Raw genomic sequence first — 20,070 nt, 5'->3', positions numbered from 1 at the left:
CGAAGACCCTCGGTCAACTCTCCTGTTGAGTCCAGATAGTTTTTTCTCATTTCCTTGTGGCTGCATAAAGCACTAGTCCCAACTCTCCAGCTTTAGTCAGGCCTAGTGAATCAAAGCTGCTAGATCCCTGTGCTGGCACAGGCAGAAGGGAGTTTGAAATAGTCCCTCGAAAAGCTCTCAGGTGGGTACTGGCACCCAGGGAAATTAGGGCACTGAGGTGCAGGGTTGGTTATTTTTTTTTCCCCACATAGATACTCAGAAAACTTCATATTGAACTAGGACTTAGTAAACAGTGGTGACATTTGAGGCCCCTGGAAAACAAATCTGACAAAAGTGGCATTTCCGTGTCAATATTAAAAAGCTGCTGCAAGTTCACTGCTGGGTAGAGGCGATATCCATTGCACCAGCTCCAGGAGTTGGGTGGGAGCGTTGAGCCCTTCGGGTGGGCACGGAGTTGATGCTTTAAGAACCTTTTTATGGAACGATTGTGCAGATCTGCACACTGGCAGCGCTCGGTCACTGCTCTGAGGGTCAGAGGTGCCACCGGAGCCGGTGGCACTCGGGAGCAAGAAGCTGCAGTCGGGCTGAAGGGAGCGAAGGCTGCCCCGGGTCTGGAGTGGAAAGTACCAACGGGTTCCAACCTATTGATGCTCATCCAGGGCTTCGGACAAGTTTGGCTTATACGTACATTATGTATAAGATCTCTTATGTTTTTTATTATTGTTCTTTTATTTTAAGCATGGCCTTCTAAAACAGAAAGAATCGTGCTGTCTTGTCCGTATCTTTGACCTCCTTTTGGCAAAAATTTTCTTCTTACCAGAAGCCAGGACTAAAATTATTGTTTAAACTTCTAAAGCATTTGAAAGGATCACTGTCACCAAATAAATAAATTTAAGCAAGCAAATAGGTCATTATACCTTGAAAAGGGGGGGAGGTAATGCTGATTTGGTGTCTTAATTGGTTTCCAAGCTAAAATTAATAGTGTGTGGAATCCCTCTTAGTAACATGACTCAGAAGTATTTATTTTTCAACTCCTCTTTTAACTCTAGCGGAGATTGATGGGCGCGTTATCTTAGCATGTGGGAGATGCAAGCAGTATTGGAATGACAAACATTTCTTGACAGCTTTAGAAAGATGGATGATGTGATGCCCCTGCAACAGGTTTGGTTGTTTGCGCTTTCTAATGGGTCATCGTGAGACTCCTGCTTCACTTTCATTCTCAACGAAGGGGAAGGAAGGGTGAGACCTAATTACTGGTTTGAGATGTCTTTGTAACTTGACTTCTCAGTGTGTAGGTTTGTCATCCACCCCTTAGCAGAAGAGCATAGCGATGGCCGTCCTCAGTTAATGGTCCCGGTTTGTGCATTGTGCTTTTGAAAAAGAAAAAAGTAGATGGCGAGTGGATTTTACCTGCAAAGCTGGTGCTAAGTGATTGAATACACCTTGGATATCTGTTGTTATATTGTGCCTCGCTAGCATATGTGGTAGACCTACAGTCTGCATAAAAACGTCGTTTTATGAAGAGAGAGACTTTACCAAAGCTAACTCGCTGTGGGTAGGATCCTTAGGCTCGGCCAGAAACTTCAGGTAGTTTTCTGAGCACCTCTTCCGTGGCTTTTGGTCAGCAGAGCTGTGGTAGCTGTACAGAGGAGGAGAGAACGCCTCGAGACCGTCACCCGCGTGGGCTGCCGCGGTGCGTGTGCAGCCTGCTTTGCTCGGCCGCCTTGAGCAGTCCTCCGCTGTGCGGTCTGAGGGCTCCCGGCTGAGACCCGCTGCTCGCGGAGCTCAGCTTCCTCTCTTGCTGTAGACTTTTGGGAGGTTTTGGAACTACCACATTCCTCAGCAGAGATACAGCTTTCCTTTGCGGTCTGTGAAATTAAGAAGAAAAATATTATTAGTATATTGCTAGCTTTCTGTTCCATTCTGTACAGATGGGAGCGAGGAGAGTGATTTCTCTTGACTTGCTTTATTGCCAAGATTTAAAAAAAAAAAATAAAACCATTGTCATACAAATGAAGTTACAATATTGTACTCATCAAAGTGCCTTTGATACCATCTCTTCACATTTGAAGCTCTTCAGAATATTGGAAACTCGACTCCTTTTGGCGCTGCGAGCACATGCTGGAGTGAAGCGAGGAGGCTGTTCTCTTGCCAGCGAAGTGTAAATCAGGAAATCCCCCGCAGAGACTTCTTGCTCTCTTTTCAGACAGCTGAACAACAGGAAAAAGTTGGTTTTAAATTTTATTGTAAGGGGGATACTTGTAAACTCTCCCCTATAGACCCGGTACATTCCCTAAATATGTTATATGTAAAAATCTGATTTGAAACTCTTCCTAATATCAACTCCTTAAAAACCTGAATAACTGTTAAGGAATGATTTTGTGAACATTAACTGGCTTGAGCTGCAGGTAAGCGCAGCAGATCACTGCCGTCGCGCTGTTTCTGAGGCACGTCCGCAAGCGCTGATGCCACTTGACACCCTGGGTCAGGTTTAGGATTTTTTAGTGGCTGTGTTACAGTTTTCCAGATTTCATTCCTTGTGGCTTTTTGGGTTTTGGCTTTGGTGGTTTGGTTCTTTTTTTTTTTTTTTTTTTAATACTTTGACCAGAAGGAGCTGTAGATTTTTTTTTTTTTCCCAAATACAGATGGACCAAGGCAAATTATTTTTCACAGGTGCCAGTAACTTCAAGTAAAAAAGTTAATTTATTTCCAAAATTAGAAGATGTTTTGAACAAGTAATTAATGTGTGTGCAACTACATAAATAACCTTTCCATAGCCAAAAGCAGGCAAGCCTGCCGCTTTATGTACGGTACTGCCTTTGTCTTGTAAGAAAAAAAGCATTGCCAACAGGAGGTGTCAGCCGTTAGCAGTGAAAGCAAACACATCTACGTGTGGTGTAAGAGAACCGTGCATGGATTAATATTCGGGTGCCTGGCAGGAAGCACATTGCGGTGGATTAGCATCCTTATCATTAGAGTGACAAATTATAAAAAGCTGATTGAAACGGCCTGGATCCTGGACACATGGGCTGGAGCCAGGAGACGTGTGGAAGTGATTTAAATCTCACCTTTCTGCTTCCTTGCTCGAGTCTCCTGGGCAAGAGTAGAGCAGCAGCGAGGCTGCTTTGCTTTCTAGCTCGCTCGAGTAGTCCCAGGGGACTGAAAAGCAGCTGATGCTGGTAGTCTGGAGGGCCGCTAGTTCCCTGCCCCTCTTGCAACTGCCCTGGCTGTAGCCAGGGGCTCGGGATCCCTCTGAGGTTCCGAGAGAGAAAGAAAGGCTTCGCAGCTCCATCGGACGAGCTCCTGCCTCTGTCTGCTCTCACTTGCCGTCTGGAGGAGACGCGTGGCTCCTGCTTGCCTCTGGGTCTCCTGCCTGGCTTTAGCACTTGCACTGGGCAGCAGAAATGATTCCCCGAGACTGCCCGAGGAACAACTTTATTCCACCGCAGGAATTTGTCTAAGCCATCTTCAGTATCAGATTTTATCTGCAGTATTGCTCAAAGCAGCTGCACTGTGTCCAGAGGACCTGGCCTGGTGTATTTTAGGACATCTAGTAACTTAAACCAGAAGCTGACCTTGAGCAATTCCTGTCCTCAGCGAAGATACTGTTATTTGGAGTTTTGTTTGGTTTTTAAATTATGTGTTTCACTCACGGCATGCTGGCGTCGTGACATACATGATTTGATGCGAGAGATCTCTTGGAGAAAATGGCTTTGCAAAGTGATTCAGGGTGTATTTTGGTAGGCAGAAAGGTGATATTTTTCTTGAACTCTAAGAATTGTTCCTAAAATAGACAGAAATAAAATAGTTCCTGAAGAGCAGAAAGTATGTACCTACACATCTGTCATCTACTTATAATTTATCATTAAAAACTTGGAAAAACTTGGTGTTTATCTAACGAAGGGCTCAGACCTGAAACACGTTTTTATTAATGTTCATTTTAAGATGAAAAGGAAGAGCCCGGTGGTGACAAAGTCCGTGTCCAAAAGAAAAGGCGTGCAGTGCGGTACGTCCTGCGCTCTGGACATTGCTGCCTTCGGTTCAAGGAGCCCAAACGCCTGGATGGGCAAATGCCCTCCTGGAGGTGGGGCTGGAGGAAGGCTGGGAGGAAGGAGCTTGGCTTGTGGATGCATCAAATGTGTGCTAAATAAAAAGGACTTGTCAGCAGTAAATATTTAATATTGTTAGAAGTCTCTGGCAGCCGGCCAGAAACCAGTATTTCTTCCCAGGAAAGCTGTTTCTCCGAGGCGGCTCGCGTCAGGTGAGCGCCCGGCTGCGGTACCCAGCTTGCGTTTCCCCCGAGGCTGCGGCTGACCTCGGCGACGCGCTGCGGAGGTGCCTCACGCTGTCAGCAGTTTTCAGGATTGAACGGCTTACGAGGGCTTGGTTTTATTTCTGTTATTAGTTCATTTTTGTTACAGTGTCTTCTTAGCGAAATATGGTTTCGGTGGGAAGAGCGGGGCTCGTCGGTGGTCACCCAGCCTGGTTGCTGTTTGCAGAGCAGGAGGTACACGTCTTGTCTCTCATTTCAAGTCTTGGACATCAGATGCGTTGAAAAAAATAGGATGAAACAAGCTCGGTTTTTTAATGCATTGGTGCTAGCAAATTTGATTCAAAGATGAAGGTAAGAAATATGTTGCGTGTAGGGGTAAAGCAGCTGAAGTAATTCAGTGCAAATTCCCCCACTATTTCATTTGAAATTATTCATACAACTGAGACCGCATGTAGTCCTTAATTACCTTTTCCTACTTCATTAATTCCTTGCTTACTGCAGCGTGCTCGGGCACACGCATGTGTACCCAGCGTCTTTCCTTCCGCCCTTGCTGCTCTTACCCAGGCAGATGCCCTGCGCCTGCAGGGACGGCGGTTCGGCAGCTGCATCCCCGCGTCGGGACGCGCCCGTCACCCTCGCCTCCGTCCCGACCCCTCAGCAGTACCGGGGTGCTCTGGTGTTTGGGCTGCGACGCTCCTGAGCGTTGACACGGCTGCGCGCTTTGCCAGCCCCTGGTAACGGTCCTGCCGATGATCCCAAGGGACGGGGTTTGGTCAGAGCGCTGGGGAAGAGGCCACTAAGCCGCGAGAGTTTAACGGCCGCTGTTTTGTTGGTCAGACCCACGAAAAGGATTTGGCTGAGCTGAAAAGAAACGCGGCACAGCGTGCCAGGGGCTCTGGGCACTGCCGCCAGCTCAGTGCCCGGCAGTGCAGGGAAGCACCTTAAAAAATAAAAAACCAATCCAATGGGGCTAGCAGGTGTCTCTGGGGATCCTTAGGGAAGTCAGACGCTTGTGAGTGGTCAAGGAAATAGCAGCATGGCATCTCCTGAGCGCTTGAAAGCAGAGCCCGCACGGCAGGTCGTTAATCTGAGGGGACAAATCAGTGCTAATTGAAGCCTGTGAGTCTTTTCATTCTTCATCCTGAAAATGTGTTTCTGAAATGACAGGTATCAACGTTTTCTTTGCGGTTGCCTCCTGTTCCCTTCCCTGTACAGAGCAATGGGCTTCTAGACACTGGCTAGCAAGAATGTGTCTTTAGTGGAAATTTTTTAAAAAAATTCATAAATCACACAGTGGCAGCTGCTTTACCTAGCAGGCCTTTCTCGGGTTCGCTGGGACATGACAGTTTGGGGTTTAGCTGCCCTTCTCTGTCTGTAAGTAACATTGTTCAGGCTTGCATCAATCTCGTTTTTAATTAGAATCCTCTTTGAAATGGAAAATATTAAAGCAGATCTATAGCTAGACTGGGAACTGCAGAGCCAGAGGGTTTTCACATACTGCCTTTAAAAGAAAAAAAAAAACCCCACCACCAAAAAAAGCCATTTCTAATCCTTAAAATATTTGCCTTGCTTTATTTTCATATCTTGAAGACAAACAGGTGCTGTGTGCCCTTTACGATTCTCAAATACGCAGTCTCCAAGCCAGCGATCTCCAAAGCCTGCCCTTGTTTGTACAATTAGGGTGGGCTTTGCAGAATCACTCGCTGTTGGTCTGCCTCTGCCCTCGCTGGAGTCAAGCTGCCAGGGACGTCGGTGAGAATAGTGTTAGATCAGCACGAGTGCTTTTGAAAAGCCTTCCCCTGCGCTTTTTTTTTAGTCACATCTGTGTACAATTGCATAAAAAGACCTTTGTAATACACTTTAATTATTCTTTGTTGGTTTCATATAAAAGTGATTGAAAGGAAACCAGAAGAAAACCTATAATAATAATCTTTACTTTGATCTTATTTACCATAAATTATACGTTATGTTTTTCCTCTCCTTTTATGTAATTATATATTACTTTATCACAATGCAAGAGAAATCACGGAAAATATGAGGAGTACAAATAATTAGGTAATATGGAGGAGAAGAGCACTCGCTAAGGAAGGAGCTTGACTCTTCGTGGTCTGATGGGTTTCCAGTGCTGCTTGTAGCCACTTTCCTTCGAACGCATGGGAAAATCAGGAGACTTTACATTGGAAGGCTGGTGCTAAAACCTGATGAATTTGGAGGCCATGTGGCCACCTGCAAGGAAAATGGCTTTCTGGATGTCACCTTCCCAGGAAACCTCAGGTTCTTGTCCAGGTGTCTGGACTCCACTCTGCTGCCGCGCCCTCCACCTGGTTTTGGTCCACGTGCTCCTCCCCAATTTATGTGCCTTTTTGGTTTCCAGCGTGTGTTTCGATGATGTTTCTGGTTAACTGCTTGCTCTTTGGCAATACCAAAGAAAACCAAAGAAGGTCAGAGCTTACTGTAGCACAGGGGAGACTGGAGAACCCCAGAAGCATCTAGTTCAACAAGACCAGTTTTTGCAAGGCTTTCCCCGTGCAGCCCAGTTTCGCCCCTGGCTGTAGACATTCAGTGAAATGCTCAAGTGGAGAGTCCAGTTGTACTGGTCATTATTTGCACTGTGTTCAAATTGTTTGCCTGGGTCTGTAGCAAGAGATTTTGGGTGAGGAGAGGCTTCAGCCACCACCCGCACCCATCGCCGAAGCTCGTCTCCGCTCCCCAGCGTGGTGCAAGGCACGGGGGGGTTTGAGACCAGCAGCACAGAGGAGGTGACTGCTCCTGGGCAACAGCCTCAGCTGCCCATTGCTCGTTAGTGCCCTGGATTCACCTGAACTGCCCTTGGGAGAGAAACGCCTACATCCAGAGGGCAATGCTGCTGCTGCCGAAGAGCGCATGGAAGCCTGCTCAGAGGCAGGGGTTGTTTTGTAATGGGAAGACCTCCGAGTTGCCTTGAATTAAATTGTCTTTTAATAGCAGGGTTCCACTCCGTCTTTAGACTCGTGGGATTATCGGTTCTGATGTAAATATGTGCTTAGCATTAGAGTAAAATGTTATGTCAATACATGGAAGGCCGGTTGCCTATTTCAACCGCTGCCGTTTCCACCATGTGTCACAGATTAGAGCTGGCCCTGGACGGGGGCCAGGCTGGTGCTTGGTACGCTCTAAATCCAAAGCAGTACATGAGAGACGTTTACTAGCCGAAGTGTGAATGACCAGTTTGATAAACTGTATGACATGTTGTTCCTCTTCATGCATTCTATTCACATTTTCATGTGAGCAGGAGTAAAGGTAGTCAGCTGTCATAATTCAGTAGTTAAAATCTCTCCTGCACCAATGACCGTGGATGGCAAATGCAGCACGTGCTCAGGGCTTTCCATCCGCTCCGCTGGCTTAATTAACTGCAAATAGTCTGCTCGCTGTCTTTGGAAATTTAATAGGTGGTGTTGGTGTTTAACTGATGGTACGGGGAGGGCGAGAGGGCGTCCCGTGCCCCTGTGAAGCCGTGGGGTGTCCTCTCGCTCTTTCTGTGCCATGCGAGTCCTCGAAGTGCCAGCGCAGCAGAACGCCCTCTGCAAGGTGATGCTGGGGGAATCTTGGCTTAGTCCAAATAAGATTATTAATCTGTGTGTCGCCCAGGAGGTCAGAGTGATCAGCTACCCTCTGCGTTCGCTGCTGTTTCCAGGAGGTAGCGTGAAGAAATTATACAGTCTTTAACGTTTCACTTAAAAACAGTGGAAAGCAATATGAAGCAACTGAATAAGAAAAAACCCAAACCCTTGAGTCTAAACAGCTATAAGCAGTAATGTGACAGCTAATCTAGGTATTGTTAGATGTTTAAGATATAATTACTGTATATTAACTAGATGAGATCTACACAAAGAGTCTGATGAGCCTGCCAGAGAAATAAACCACAAAGTACGAGCTGGCCTGATTTATTTTTTTTCCATCATCATGTTTTAAATGTTCATGCATACTGATTAAAATTTAGGTTACGGTCTTGAAAGCTGTTGCCAAGTTTTGTCACTCAGGGATTTTTAGATGCTGTAGATTTAACCCTCTGTCTGTCCGTTTGATGGCTGGCTTCCCAAGTACCGAAGGCAGATAATACTCTGCCTTGTCCAGCTGAGCCGACGCGTTCAGACTTCCTGAGGAAAAAGCCTCTTGAGTGCTTCTAAAATATTTATTTGTGCAGGATTCCTCTTACTGAATTTACTCTTTGCTAAAACAGGCTGTACTGTGCTGGCCTGGCATGAGCAAATATGTTTGAGTTCACTCATTCCTATGGAAGGATATTTGAGATGCACTTTTTTTTTTTTTTTTTGTAAACGATCAGGGGGAAATAATTTGAAGTGGAGAGAGAATTTTGCTGAACATCTGGGAGCAAAATGGGAAGAGTTTGATCAGTGGTATCTTGCCGACATGTAATAGCAGCTAGCTCAGTGACAGCGTCTGGGGCGCTGCAAAGAAAAGGATTTTTCTTAATGCTGGTTCAATCGGACGTGTAGTTTCGTGCGTACAGTTGGCAGTAACAGATTATTCAGATTGTTAGATTTAAAAAAGCAAAAAAATTCAGACTGAAGTCATACAGTAATTTTAATTTCGGGAGATACAGACATTTTTTGACCACTTAACTCAGCAGAGAAGTGTCTTGTTCAAAATTTATATTCTATTCAGTGACTAACTACAATATTAAATGTAGGGAAATATTTCATACCCTGATTAAGGTATTGTCAGGTTATACTGATAACTCAGCTGCACAAGTTTGAATTCTTTCAACAGTGTTTAGTTTCCAGCTGTTCTCCATTTCAGTCATTTTAGGTTTGAGTTTAAAACCTGCATGATATTTTGATTTTATTCATTGCACATGGAATATCTTCATCCATAAGCTTAAATAGTCTCAAAAGAGCCAGAATCTCCTCACATGCACAAGTGTAAACTGGAAGTAAGCTCACGGCAGTCAGACTTTGCAAATAGAAATAAAGGGAAAATTGTGTATTGAAAACGAAAGCAGAACTGAGCGTAGCCCGAAATATTTCCAGGAGAAAAGACTTTAGCTCGATAGAATTTTTCCCTTGTATTGCTCTACCATTCTGATGTCAAATGACATTTTTTCTTCATTTAACATAATTGTCTCTGAAATGTAGCAGTGAAGCAAGCCATTAGCGAAACGCTGAGCTGTCAGAAGCAATCACTGGGTTCGGATCCAAACGGGGTGCTTTCCCTTCTCCGGAGGTACCCGTCGCCGTTTCCTACGGAGGCTCTTTGTGGAGCGTCCAGCACTTCAAGGGCAGCGATGCTGCTGTGCGGATCCCACCGCTCCCTCCGAAGGGAGCTGCCGTTGGCTCCTCCGTGCTTGGCTTCTAAGGCAGGGTCTCCACCGGCTTCGCTGGTAGCTGGCAGCGACCAGTGCAGGTCAGGCATGGGGATCTAAAGCTGCAGCAAACAGAGGATGAGCAATAACCTGTGAGCTACCTATCTAAAAAGAAATAAATAGGTTGCCTAGTACTGTACCAGAACGTGCTGGCAAAGTGGAAGACGCATAAACTAACCCTGTTCTTCCCGAAATCCCATCCTCTTCCACGTGAGCAGCTCTTGGCTGAGGAGCCTGGATTTGTTTCAGAAATATCAGTAATAAAATTGGAAGGCTTTGAGAGGCAGTAGGAACTGGAAGTGGGTCGGGAGCTCCATCCAGTTGCTCGGATGGAGATTTACCAAGCACAAACCATCTACAGGCTGCGTGGCCCCAGCCAGCTCCGCCACACGGATGGAGGCGAGAACTTCGAGTGAATTGGATATGAACTAGTAATTAAAAGCTGCATTGATGATTTCAGTTCCCATGCTTCTGTATTTCTTAACTTTTGAGCATTGAATTTGCAGCCATTAACGCAAACTGGCAAATGCAGAATTCCTCCCCTGCAGAACCGCGGTAGTTTTTGGATCCGTCATGGACAAACAGAGGACTGGAATGTGAAGCACAAGCTTCAGCAGAGTTAGCAATAGGAATTGTCCATTAATTTGCCTTGGCCAGCCGCTGGAGGGGGACGAGGCAGCCCCTGCTCCGGGGGTGTCCCAGCTGCTGGCTGGCAGAGGGGGAGTGCAGGTCCAGAGCCCCCCTTGCTGGCGGGGCTGCTGCTGCCTCGACCTTCTGCCCTCTCTTCCCTGCCACCCACCTGAGTCTCCTTCTTTCCCAGGTTGGGACAGTGTCACAAGCATGATGACATATGAAGGTGATGCCCGCTGCCAAATTGCTTGGCTTTGGAGCGTACAATGAGCAAGTTTTGTTTAAGCAGGAGAACTTCAGCACGTGGGCTGGAGCCCGTGCACGCCTTCCCTCTCAGTTATACACATGCAGGAGTTTCTTATAACCTTATTCCTGGGAATGGTTAAATCTGTCAGGAAGATGATTCAACCTGAGGGTAAAAATGTCACCACGAGTGGAGAATATCGTGGGCCACGTTAGGCAGGAGGATCCGTGGGTATCCAATCCCTGCCACGCTTGCAGTAGGTAGGAGCAGCAGCAGAGGTTCCAGATTCGTTACATGGCCGTTACTTCAACATGGCAGATGGGGAAGGTGGTTCCTGTCGTCTCGGTGAGCCTGTAGACGAAGCGCCTTTCCCCTGGGGTGCACCTGCAGAGGTCTGGTGTCATCCCCGCTGCTCCTGACGTCCCTGCCCGCTGGCCTGGCATGCCCTGGGGAGCACAGCCCTGGGAAGCAGCAAGGTCAGGGATGTGGTGCTGTCAAAATGAAGATGTTGGTTAATTTTGTCCTTTGTGGTCTGAAAGGTTACATCAGCTTGTTGGAATAACATAGATTTTACTGGGTAGTCATGTATCATATAGTCACCTTCAATCTGTCTGCAGATTGACCATGAGCCATCAGCGTGCCTTGGTTGCCAAGAAGGTCAGTGGTCTCCTGGGGTGCATGAAGAGGAGTGTGGCCAGCAGGTCGAGGGAGGTTCTCCTCCCCCTCTGCTCTGCCCTGGTGAGGCCCCATCTGCAGTGCTGTGTCCAGTTCTGGGCTCCCCACTTCAAGAGAGATGAGGAGCTACTGGAGAGAGTCCAGCGGAGGGCTACAAGGATGATGAGGGGACTGGAGCATCTCTCCTGTGAGGAGAGGCTGAGGGAGCTGGGCTTGTTCAGCCTGGAGAAGGCTGAGAGGGGACCTTAGAAAAGCTTATAAATATCTGCAGGGTGGGTGTCAGGAGGACGGGGCCAGACTCTTTCCAGTGGTGCCCAGTGACAGGACAAGGGGCAATGGGCACAAACTGAACCAGAGGAAGTTCCAGCTAAACATGAGGAAGAACTTCTTCCCTCTGAGGGTGACGGAGCCCTGGCCCAGGCTGCCCAGGGAGGCTGTGGAGTCTCCTTCTCTGGAGATATTCCAGACTCACCTGGACACGGTGCTGTGCAACCTGCTCTGGGTGACCCTGCTTGGGCAAGTGGTTGGACTGGGTGACCCACAGAGGGCCCTGCCAACCCCCAACATTCTGTGATTCTGATTGTTTGGGATTATGGTTTGTTATGGTGCTTTTCCTACATATTCACTGTAATTGGGATCCTGCCCCCAAACCTCAGACATAACGCCAGCAGAAAATGTTCTTTCTATAAATACATCCTGCTCTTTCTATAAGTAAATATATGCTTATTATTTTTATTATTATTTTGCACCTGTAAACCTAAATGGCTTTACAGTTTGCTGCACGGCAAAGTGCGTTCAGCTTTTCCAATAATATTCTTTATAAAACGGATCATACAGAAGCCTGCCGGATTTCCTAGCGCGAAGATCGTGCCGCCTGCATTTTCCCATAGGCGGTGTTCAGAGTCCCGTTGTGACACTGAATAACACCAGATGGTGTGTGCCCTCCCTGCTGCTGGAACGAGGTGCTCGGTGCAGGTTCAGTAGCATTTGACACGAGTTGATGGATTTCAGGGTGGGTTATAGGTTCTCAGAAGTTAAATTATCTTGAAAAAAAAATTAGTGTTTGTCTTTTAAATAGAAGAAGCACAACATTTGCAAGGGCTGTTTGTATTAATATAAAACTGGGGGCAGGCCTGTATGTATGTGTGTATATATACGTATAAAAACTGTGTCCAACCGGTCGAGATCAGACCTTGGAATCAAACTCTGCTTCAAATGATTAACTTCTGGGGACCTGCGGAAACTATTTTTGTCCTCCAGGTGATTTTCTTTCAAGGGGATGCCAAAAGCATTCATGCAGACTGTCAAAGCTCCGTAAAAGGAGTTTGCCATTTGCGTTGTATCTCTGAACCTTCCAAAACAGAGATTAAAGCACCTACAGATGCAGACAGTACATTCCATGCATGGCAGGCTTTCCAGCATCCTTTCATTTTGATTCTATCTCTTTTTTTTTTCTTGTTATTTTATTACAGTTCTTTGAGGTTCCGTTTGACTCAAATATGAACAGGACAAAAAACAGACCGCTGGTGCGAGGACAGATCAGGTAAGGCTATGCACACCTGCTCCGGCTGGTGAGGAACGGTCTTCACCTTGCTTTTATCTCTCTCCAAGCTGCTTCTTCTCGTCAGATGACAAAAAATAGCAATTTCAGACAAAAGACTTAGGAAAGAATTGCACCTCTCTGTTCTTCAGTATTTCTTCGTGTTTATAACTTTCATGTGAGGAGTTTGGGTAATCAACTGTCCTCTAAATTGCTGAATTTCTCAGACAATAAAATTTCCACTCCTGCTGTGTATTTTTTCATGCGTGAGGACTGCATGCACAGCACGGTAGCACGCAGTAACGCTGAACCGAACTTATTAGTTTGTAACAACAAATCTTCAAAATTTCACACCTAAGAGCAGACACAAAAGTGTATGTTGTTTTCAGTAGTCACGTTTATTGGTTAGATCACAAACATTCCTTTGAATCTCCTGGCAGAGGTATCGGCAGCTCATTTTTTTTAGTAGTTTTGTAAGGCACCATGTTGTCTTTGCCTTTTGTGCCTCTTCAGCATAGAGCTGGCGTGAAAACTCACAGTGGTAGCATCATATGAAAATAAAGTAATAATTTGTCATCATTTAGTTTATCGTCATCCGTAAGTAAATTCTCTTCCCCCCCCCCCCCCCCCCAAAAAAAAAAAAAGCCCTGTAATAGCATAGGGATTCCCTTAAAAAACAAGAAACAAAACCTAAGTTTCGTTCACTTTGTTTTCTGGATTATATATCAGTTCAGTTTCTCAAAGGCTGTTCCCCAGCTAAAAAGGCATAGTGAAAAAGAACATCAACAAAAAACTTATTTGCAAACTAAAACTGAAGGCCCAATTCATAAATGATTCAACAAACAATTTTAGTATTGCGTTTCCATGATTTGTGCCAAGGATTATTTATAACAAAATTATGTTTTCCCTTAGGCTTCTGCGAACAGTTGGTCCTATTTATTTCTGTGTTTTATCCATCACCTTTGGAGGACTGAAAAGGAGGAGATGGATGAAATTACAAGAAAATTGAGACAAAATAGTAAAGTGAACCTCGGGGGTAAATTCACTCTGATTGTAAATAGTTAGAGGGGGAACTTGTTCTGATTTGTTCTCAAAGGTGGTGCTAATTACCGATTCTGGAGTTGAGTTAATTTTATTTAAAAACATATTTTAGGGACCACTGCAGTGAGGGCATCTGTTGTACATGCAGTAAGTCAGCCTTAACCATGCAGTTCAGGGGAGCTGCACCTCTGCCCCACTTGCACGTGGTCCTGCAGCCCTGGAAGAAGGAACGCTTGTTAGGAAGAAAGATCGTGGGGAGATACATTTTTCTTATTCATAGTCTACTAGCATGGCTTTCAGTGTTTCTGGAGTCAAAAACATAGCTAGGAACTCTCTGTCAACTTTTGATTTAGAGAAAGCAATTTGGTTTCAAAGTTTCCAGTGTCCTTAAATGAACTTCACTGTCATCTGAATGCGCCAGATTGGCAAAACCATATTTAACGGATTTTCTTACTTCCCTCCTTTCATATTTTCTTTCACCACCAAATGGCAATGTTGGGGACTTGTGTAATCACTCATCAATCTATCTACCTGACTGTCAACAGCTAATTTAAAGTTCTTTAAAGTGTCACTTACCTTGAATAATGGCGGTCTCGTTCCCTGTAGACCGTTGAACATGCAGACCTCGGCTGGGGTTAGTTATTCTGCGGTGTGCCAGAGGAGAATAATCCAGTGCAAGTGATCTAAACTCCTTCTGTTTTGCCACATATTCCCTGGTGTTCCTTGAACTCCTTCCTGGCTGATTAAATAAAACCCTTAAATGATTATGCTAAAACTAGTCAAAAGCAGACGAGACAGAGATGGATAAATGATATCCGAGGGACTGGTGTCTTGGCTCTGGGAAGGAATACAGATAGCTTGGGGTGTGTACAGAGTTCTGGCCCAAAGTCTGTCTGACATTCGAGTTGTGACATTTTCTTCTCTTTAGCTGCTTCAGATCATGCAATGTTTGGTGCTTTTTTAGTTCTGCTGTGTTACAACATCTGTGATAGCCAGTGCAAATGAGGCATCATTTTACAATCCATCTTCATTTGCACTGTTTGTAAATATGTTGTGATTTCCCATCTTTCTGTCTTTCTTTTGCATAGTCCTTGTTACAGAACTGGTCACTATGGGTAGCAGAGTCATACTAGTTCTTGTGTGGTCCAGCCTTGAGCTTGAGATCCCTTTTGAAGAGGGAGAAGGTTGTTAGCTCACCGTCGTGTTGGCACACTGCACCGCCTTGGAAAGGCTTGCGATGGTGGCTTTGATGTGAACTTCTGCCCACTGAGAAACTGCACTGAGACCAGTGATGTTTTTTATAGAGGTTGTGGCATCACGAAGGGAATTCTTAGATGCTTTGGACTTGGGCCAGAATCAAACTGGTAACTCTCAGTGAGAGGTCCGTGGTGTTACCGAGTCATCCAGACCCTGGATGAGCCGGTGTCTCTATTTTCGATAAGCTAACTCATGGAGCTGGCTCATTAGGAAAAGTTACGCTGTTGTAGAGGAATTATTCGCATGTGTTTCTCTTTGTGGCCTCCATTTGTAGCTTCACCCCTAAGATTATTTAGGTTTGAGATCAGCTGTTGGTTTTAACTGACCTTCCTTGAGTGTTTCTGTCCTTCGTTTCTACCTGAAGCCTTCACTTTGAGAAGACAGCACAACCCCCCCATCTTGGCAACACCTTATGTGTGTTCATTTCCCTGCTTACATGTTCATGTGTAACCCGGGTCCTCGAAGGTCTCAGCCTTTTCTACAAGTTGCCAAGGACTTGCAGTTTGCTTTGGCATCAGTGAGGAACCTCGTAGCTTTGAAAGATGTGCTCCATGGCCAGGGCTGCACTGTGGAGTGTGAACGTCGCCGTGGCCTCTCAGGTCTGGCTGGGGACAAGGTGTCGTTGTCTTACTGGTGGCACTCAAGAAGGGTTTAAGTTAGGCAGCTTTGGCCTGGCCGTCGCTCCAAGCAGCACCCTGTGAGCCAGGAGCCAGTCCTGCAAAGATCTCTGGAAGGATGGGATTTGGAAAAGCAATTGTCCTCCACCCTTTGTGAAGTCCTCTCCATATTGCAGCAACTTTTTGGCTAAAATAGTTTTTTATAGGCTCTTGTGCTCCTGCTGAGTGTATTTTATATGATTTGGCCTGGACCTTCAGGCAGTGACACAGAAGGACTCTGCAGAGCTGGGGTCTACTGCATGTAGGGACAAGAGTCCATCTACCTTATCTGCCAGCCCCAAACCCACCGCTGATGCCCCCGGGGAATCTGCTGTCACTGCTGCTGGGTTTGTGACAAACAGCACCTGATACTTCATTGACTGCTTGCTTTACAATGTCCTGTTTCATTTGTAAGGCTTTGAAAAAAATGTTCCCTTTGAGCAACGAGACGTAACCATCCTGATTCTCTATTCAGAGAGTAATCAGAGACATCCTGTTGCAAAACTAACAGGAGTAGACCCAAACACAGCGTGCCACTAAACGCCATCCATCATTCCAGCCTGCCCACGTGTCCTCCTCCCTCCTCTGACCCCTCGAGTCTTGTTTGGAAAGACGAACAGCTGGAGATGTTCTTCGTACTTCGGCTGCAGTGTTAAACTCCTACAGCGTGTTTGCATTTTGCATGATAACAACAGCTGACAGTATTTTTCCTGCTATGAATTGTTTTTATGTCATTGACGAGGAAAAATTTCATGGGCTCTCAAAACCTTAGGTTCGGCTGAAATGGCAGCATGTTTTCCTGGTTTCCTGTTGGGGATGATTTATTCCCTTGCTTTTTAAGGTAATGGATTTAATTTTCCTGCAGATTAATTTAAATAAATCTCCTGTATTAGCTGCAGTAGCGGAGTGAGCTTAGCCTCCAGGATGACAAGTGCCCTGCTCCGTTCTGTTGTACAGAGTGACAGTTTTGATTGCCCTTCTGCGCAGAGCCACACGCACTCTTGTTACCAAGCAGCTGGGTTTATGAACTTACAGCACTGCTGTATCTGCTGTGCTGAGCACCCATAAAAAACTTAATAGTTGTACAGGAATAGTTTTTCATCTTAAAAAAAGAAGTCATCAAACAGCACGTTCTAAATAACTAATTCACGACCACGTAGACGCCCTTCAGTTCTGCTCCCGCAGTATTTTGCAGCTTCCAGCTGGTTTCTGTACCCAGTCCTTGGGCTTTGGTCGTGGCAGTGGCCGCGGCGTCTGCCTGGGAGCGGGGCTGGGGATTCCCCCTCGCTCTGCCTCCAGGTTTCGTGTCACTGGGGCCGTGAAGCCTTGTAGAGGCGGCATCAGAGGGTGGGTCAGGCTGGAGGGACCTCAGGAGAGCTGTAGTCCCATCGCCTGCGCACGGCAGGGTCAACTCTCAGGTCAGACCTGGCTGCTCCAGGTTTTACCTGGTCTTGTCTCAAAAACCTTCAATATAAGAAGAATATGCTATGGAATTTAATCATATTCTCCTTACGCAGAATATTTGCGCTCTTGAGCTTGCTTTTCCTTGCACATTGAAGTAGTTTAATAAGTCTGTTAACTTGGCAGAAGGCACAACACAGATAATGCCTTGGATGCTTCAAAAGAAATAAATCTTTGTGGTGTTTGGTAAATATTTTTTCCTAGAATTCTATCAGCATCCGTGCTTAACGATGCACAAGGAGCTGTGTTCTGTATGGGAGCTTCCCGCTGCTTATGGCCATGGTTGATGATTATGGCAATGAATGGAGACAGCGACGCTTTCCCTGCTTGTTGGCATTGCTGAATGGAGTGTTGACTTTGGCCAGTTTAAACTGGAAGCCCAGCTCTTGAAGAACCAGACCAAAAAGAGCTCCTAGGCTAGCCATGTTTGTCGCGGAGGGGTTGTGCTCATGAATTGTTGTTACAATTGCAGATGTGTGTGTTGGACATTCAGGAACTGGTAGAGAAATGCATCGCGTTGTACTTGCCCTGTTTATTCAGAACCACGTTGTGACCAAGGCTGGTTCTACGTAGAGCTGAGTTTTCCACTCAGTTGTGTGTAGTAGACCTACAAAGCGCAGCAAACCCGGTCCATGCTGAGAAAATGCATGTGCGTTTAAAAAAAAAAAAATCCTCCTCTAATCACTGTTGCTAACGCTGTGTAATTAGCTTGATTCTTTGCTTGCTAACGCTGGTGTAGATTGGAGCGTTTCTACTGGTGTTAGCGGAGCTGCCCTGATGTGAGTGAGAGGAACTGCGTCTGCGTCTCCTCGGCGGCTGCGGAGACCTGCGCTCAGCGTTGGGCAGCCCCGTTCCGAGCCAGCGGTTGGAAACCTCCCCGAGGGTTTCTGCAGAGCTTCGGTTCCCGTTTAAAGATCAGCCTCTGCTCAGCGGGCTGCTCTGCTCCCTTGGGTGGTCATCTCAGACAGGTTTCACTCTCCTACGTTCAAACAAATAAAACAAAAACGCCATAAATCTACAGTTCTTCAAGAGTAATCATTTTTAAGAGCTCAGGTGCTCGTTCCCTGCAGGGAAACATTCCAATATTTTGTTTAGAAAATACCTCATTTTAAAGGGACTGCCCTGAGATCTTTTTGAATGATAAAAATGTTTCTTTTTTCAGTGGGAGGCTTTCCTCTTGTTTAAACAGGGCACAATTCAAAGCAGACACACCACAGCAGCCTTTTCAAGCATTTTTTTATCCTGCTTGTATCCAGGCTTTATTATTTGAAAACAAGTAAATGCATTCCTTCCCCGCCACCACCCTCCTGGCTTCCTTTTTTTCCACCCTGTGTTTTCCAGAAGCTGTCATTGACTGTATTTGGTAAACAAGAAATGAAAAAGGCAGCTTTATATTTTTGACATGTACAATTGCTTGTAAAAATGTACTTCTTGCCTTTTCAACAGCGGGGTATTTTTTATTTTTTTCCTGGTATGGCCACGTCATGGAGAGGTGGGGGGCGGGGGGAGAAACCTTGAGGCTAAAACATAGTTTAATGAGAATAAAACCCACATCAAAGGGTGGACTAATGGAATGATATAATGCTTACTGTGTCATTTTCCCAAAGGGGATATGGATGGCAGTACTTATATTTCAATTATCTATTCACTGCCTGCATGGGATGTTGATTAAATGGTTCTGAGGTATTAGAGTCCTTTTGTAGAATGCACAGAAAAATGGTGATGCTGCACATTATCCTCAGATCAAAATGTGTATTAGCAGGAAATTATATAGCTCTAACTACGGATCTATTTTGTTTCCTAGGGCAATAAAGAGGGTTGTTTTAATAACTCTAACATTACATTCAAATTCGTTTCAGCTGAAACGAAGAAATTGCTAGCTACCCAGCTAGCGCCTGCAGCTCGCTCCGCCCGCCCGCACCGAATCCTGCCGCAGCTCGACGAGACATTCCTTTGCAGGCAGCTCCGTTTGGGAGACACAGTCCCGCGGAAACACTTGAGCCCTCACGCCTTGCTGCTTTGCGGTTCAGCCGAGGGGCCTTTGCCACCAAATTATTTATCTGAATCTCCAGTTGCACGTGGGACAGTTGATAGATCGGAGTGCATTGTACGTCGCCCCGCGCTAGGAAGCGTCGCGGATGCTCGTGTGTAAACCAGGAGTCACGGTGTGTTTAGCTAAATAGCTGCTCCATCTGCTTCCGGGGAACGCTGCGGAGAAGTGATACGGGCTCCTAATGGAGTTGTCTTATCCCCTCATGTCAGCTCCTCGCCGGGGGGTAGAGCCCCGTGAGCTGGAGGGAGCCAAGCTATTGTACGCTAATCCTTCCATCTCTGTGTCCGGCACCAGCGGGCCTCTGGACGTTAGCTGGAACCATTGACTCTTTTCTTTTTTAACTGACTAGTGACGAGTCATTTTCTTCAAAGGTGATGTTAAAGTGAGTTTTCCCTCTTACGCTGCACAAACAAGGAAAAAAGAAAGCTCCAAGCCCAAGATCCTTTCCACGTCTTAGCACAGTGTTCTTCTGGTGGCTGCTCTTCTGTGTCTGTCAAACATTTCAGGTTCATGTTTGTAAATTTTGGCTTAACGCAGTCCAAATCCCCACACTTTGTTCCCTGTGTTAGTACTGAACCTTATCTGGTTTAACCACAACAGCGTCATTAGTCAGCGTGTGCCAAGTGTTGTAGGAAATGTCACCGCTCCACGAGTCCATTAACGGAGCTGCCTCTGATTAGAAGCTGCTATGCCCTGAGATCTGTTTACAGTAAGTCATGTTAGAAGTGCCTTTCATTCTGTGAAGGACAGAGTTTATCATGTCTTATACAAGTTATAACTTACACGTTATCAACTTCGCAAGGCAGATATAAAAGAGGTTTTTCTTACACTTTAATTAGCTGCGCTAACACAGATGCTTGCTCTCCAGTCTTTAGGAC

The 20,070-nt window shown here is 45.9% G+C and overlaps 1 protein-coding gene across 1 annotated transcript in view; it reads left to right on the top strand.

Moving 5' to 3' along the window:
• COX10 (cytochrome c oxidase assembly factor heme A:farnesyltransferase COX10) overlaps positions 1–20,070 on the top strand; it is a 109,239-nt gene that overhangs the window by 60,018 nt on the left and 29,151 nt on the right. The window contains exon 5 of the mRNA XM_075441074.1: positions 12,657–12,727. Within this exon, the coding sequence (XP_075297189.1) occupies positions 12,657–12,727 (71 nt within the window). The remainder of the gene's footprint in view (positions 1–12,656; positions 12,728–20,070) is intronic.

The sequence above is a fragment of the Opisthocomus hoazin genome, chromosome 21 (genome assembly GCF_030867145.1).
Source record: "Opisthocomus hoazin isolate bOpiHoa1 chromosome 21, bOpiHoa1.hap1, whole genome shotgun sequence".
Taxonomy (NCBI): Eukaryota; Metazoa; Chordata; class Aves; order Opisthocomiformes; family Opisthocomidae; genus Opisthocomus; species Opisthocomus hoazin.
The sequence above is the reverse complement of the archived record's forward strand: the minus strand, read 5'-3'. Positions and strand labels throughout refer to the sequence as shown.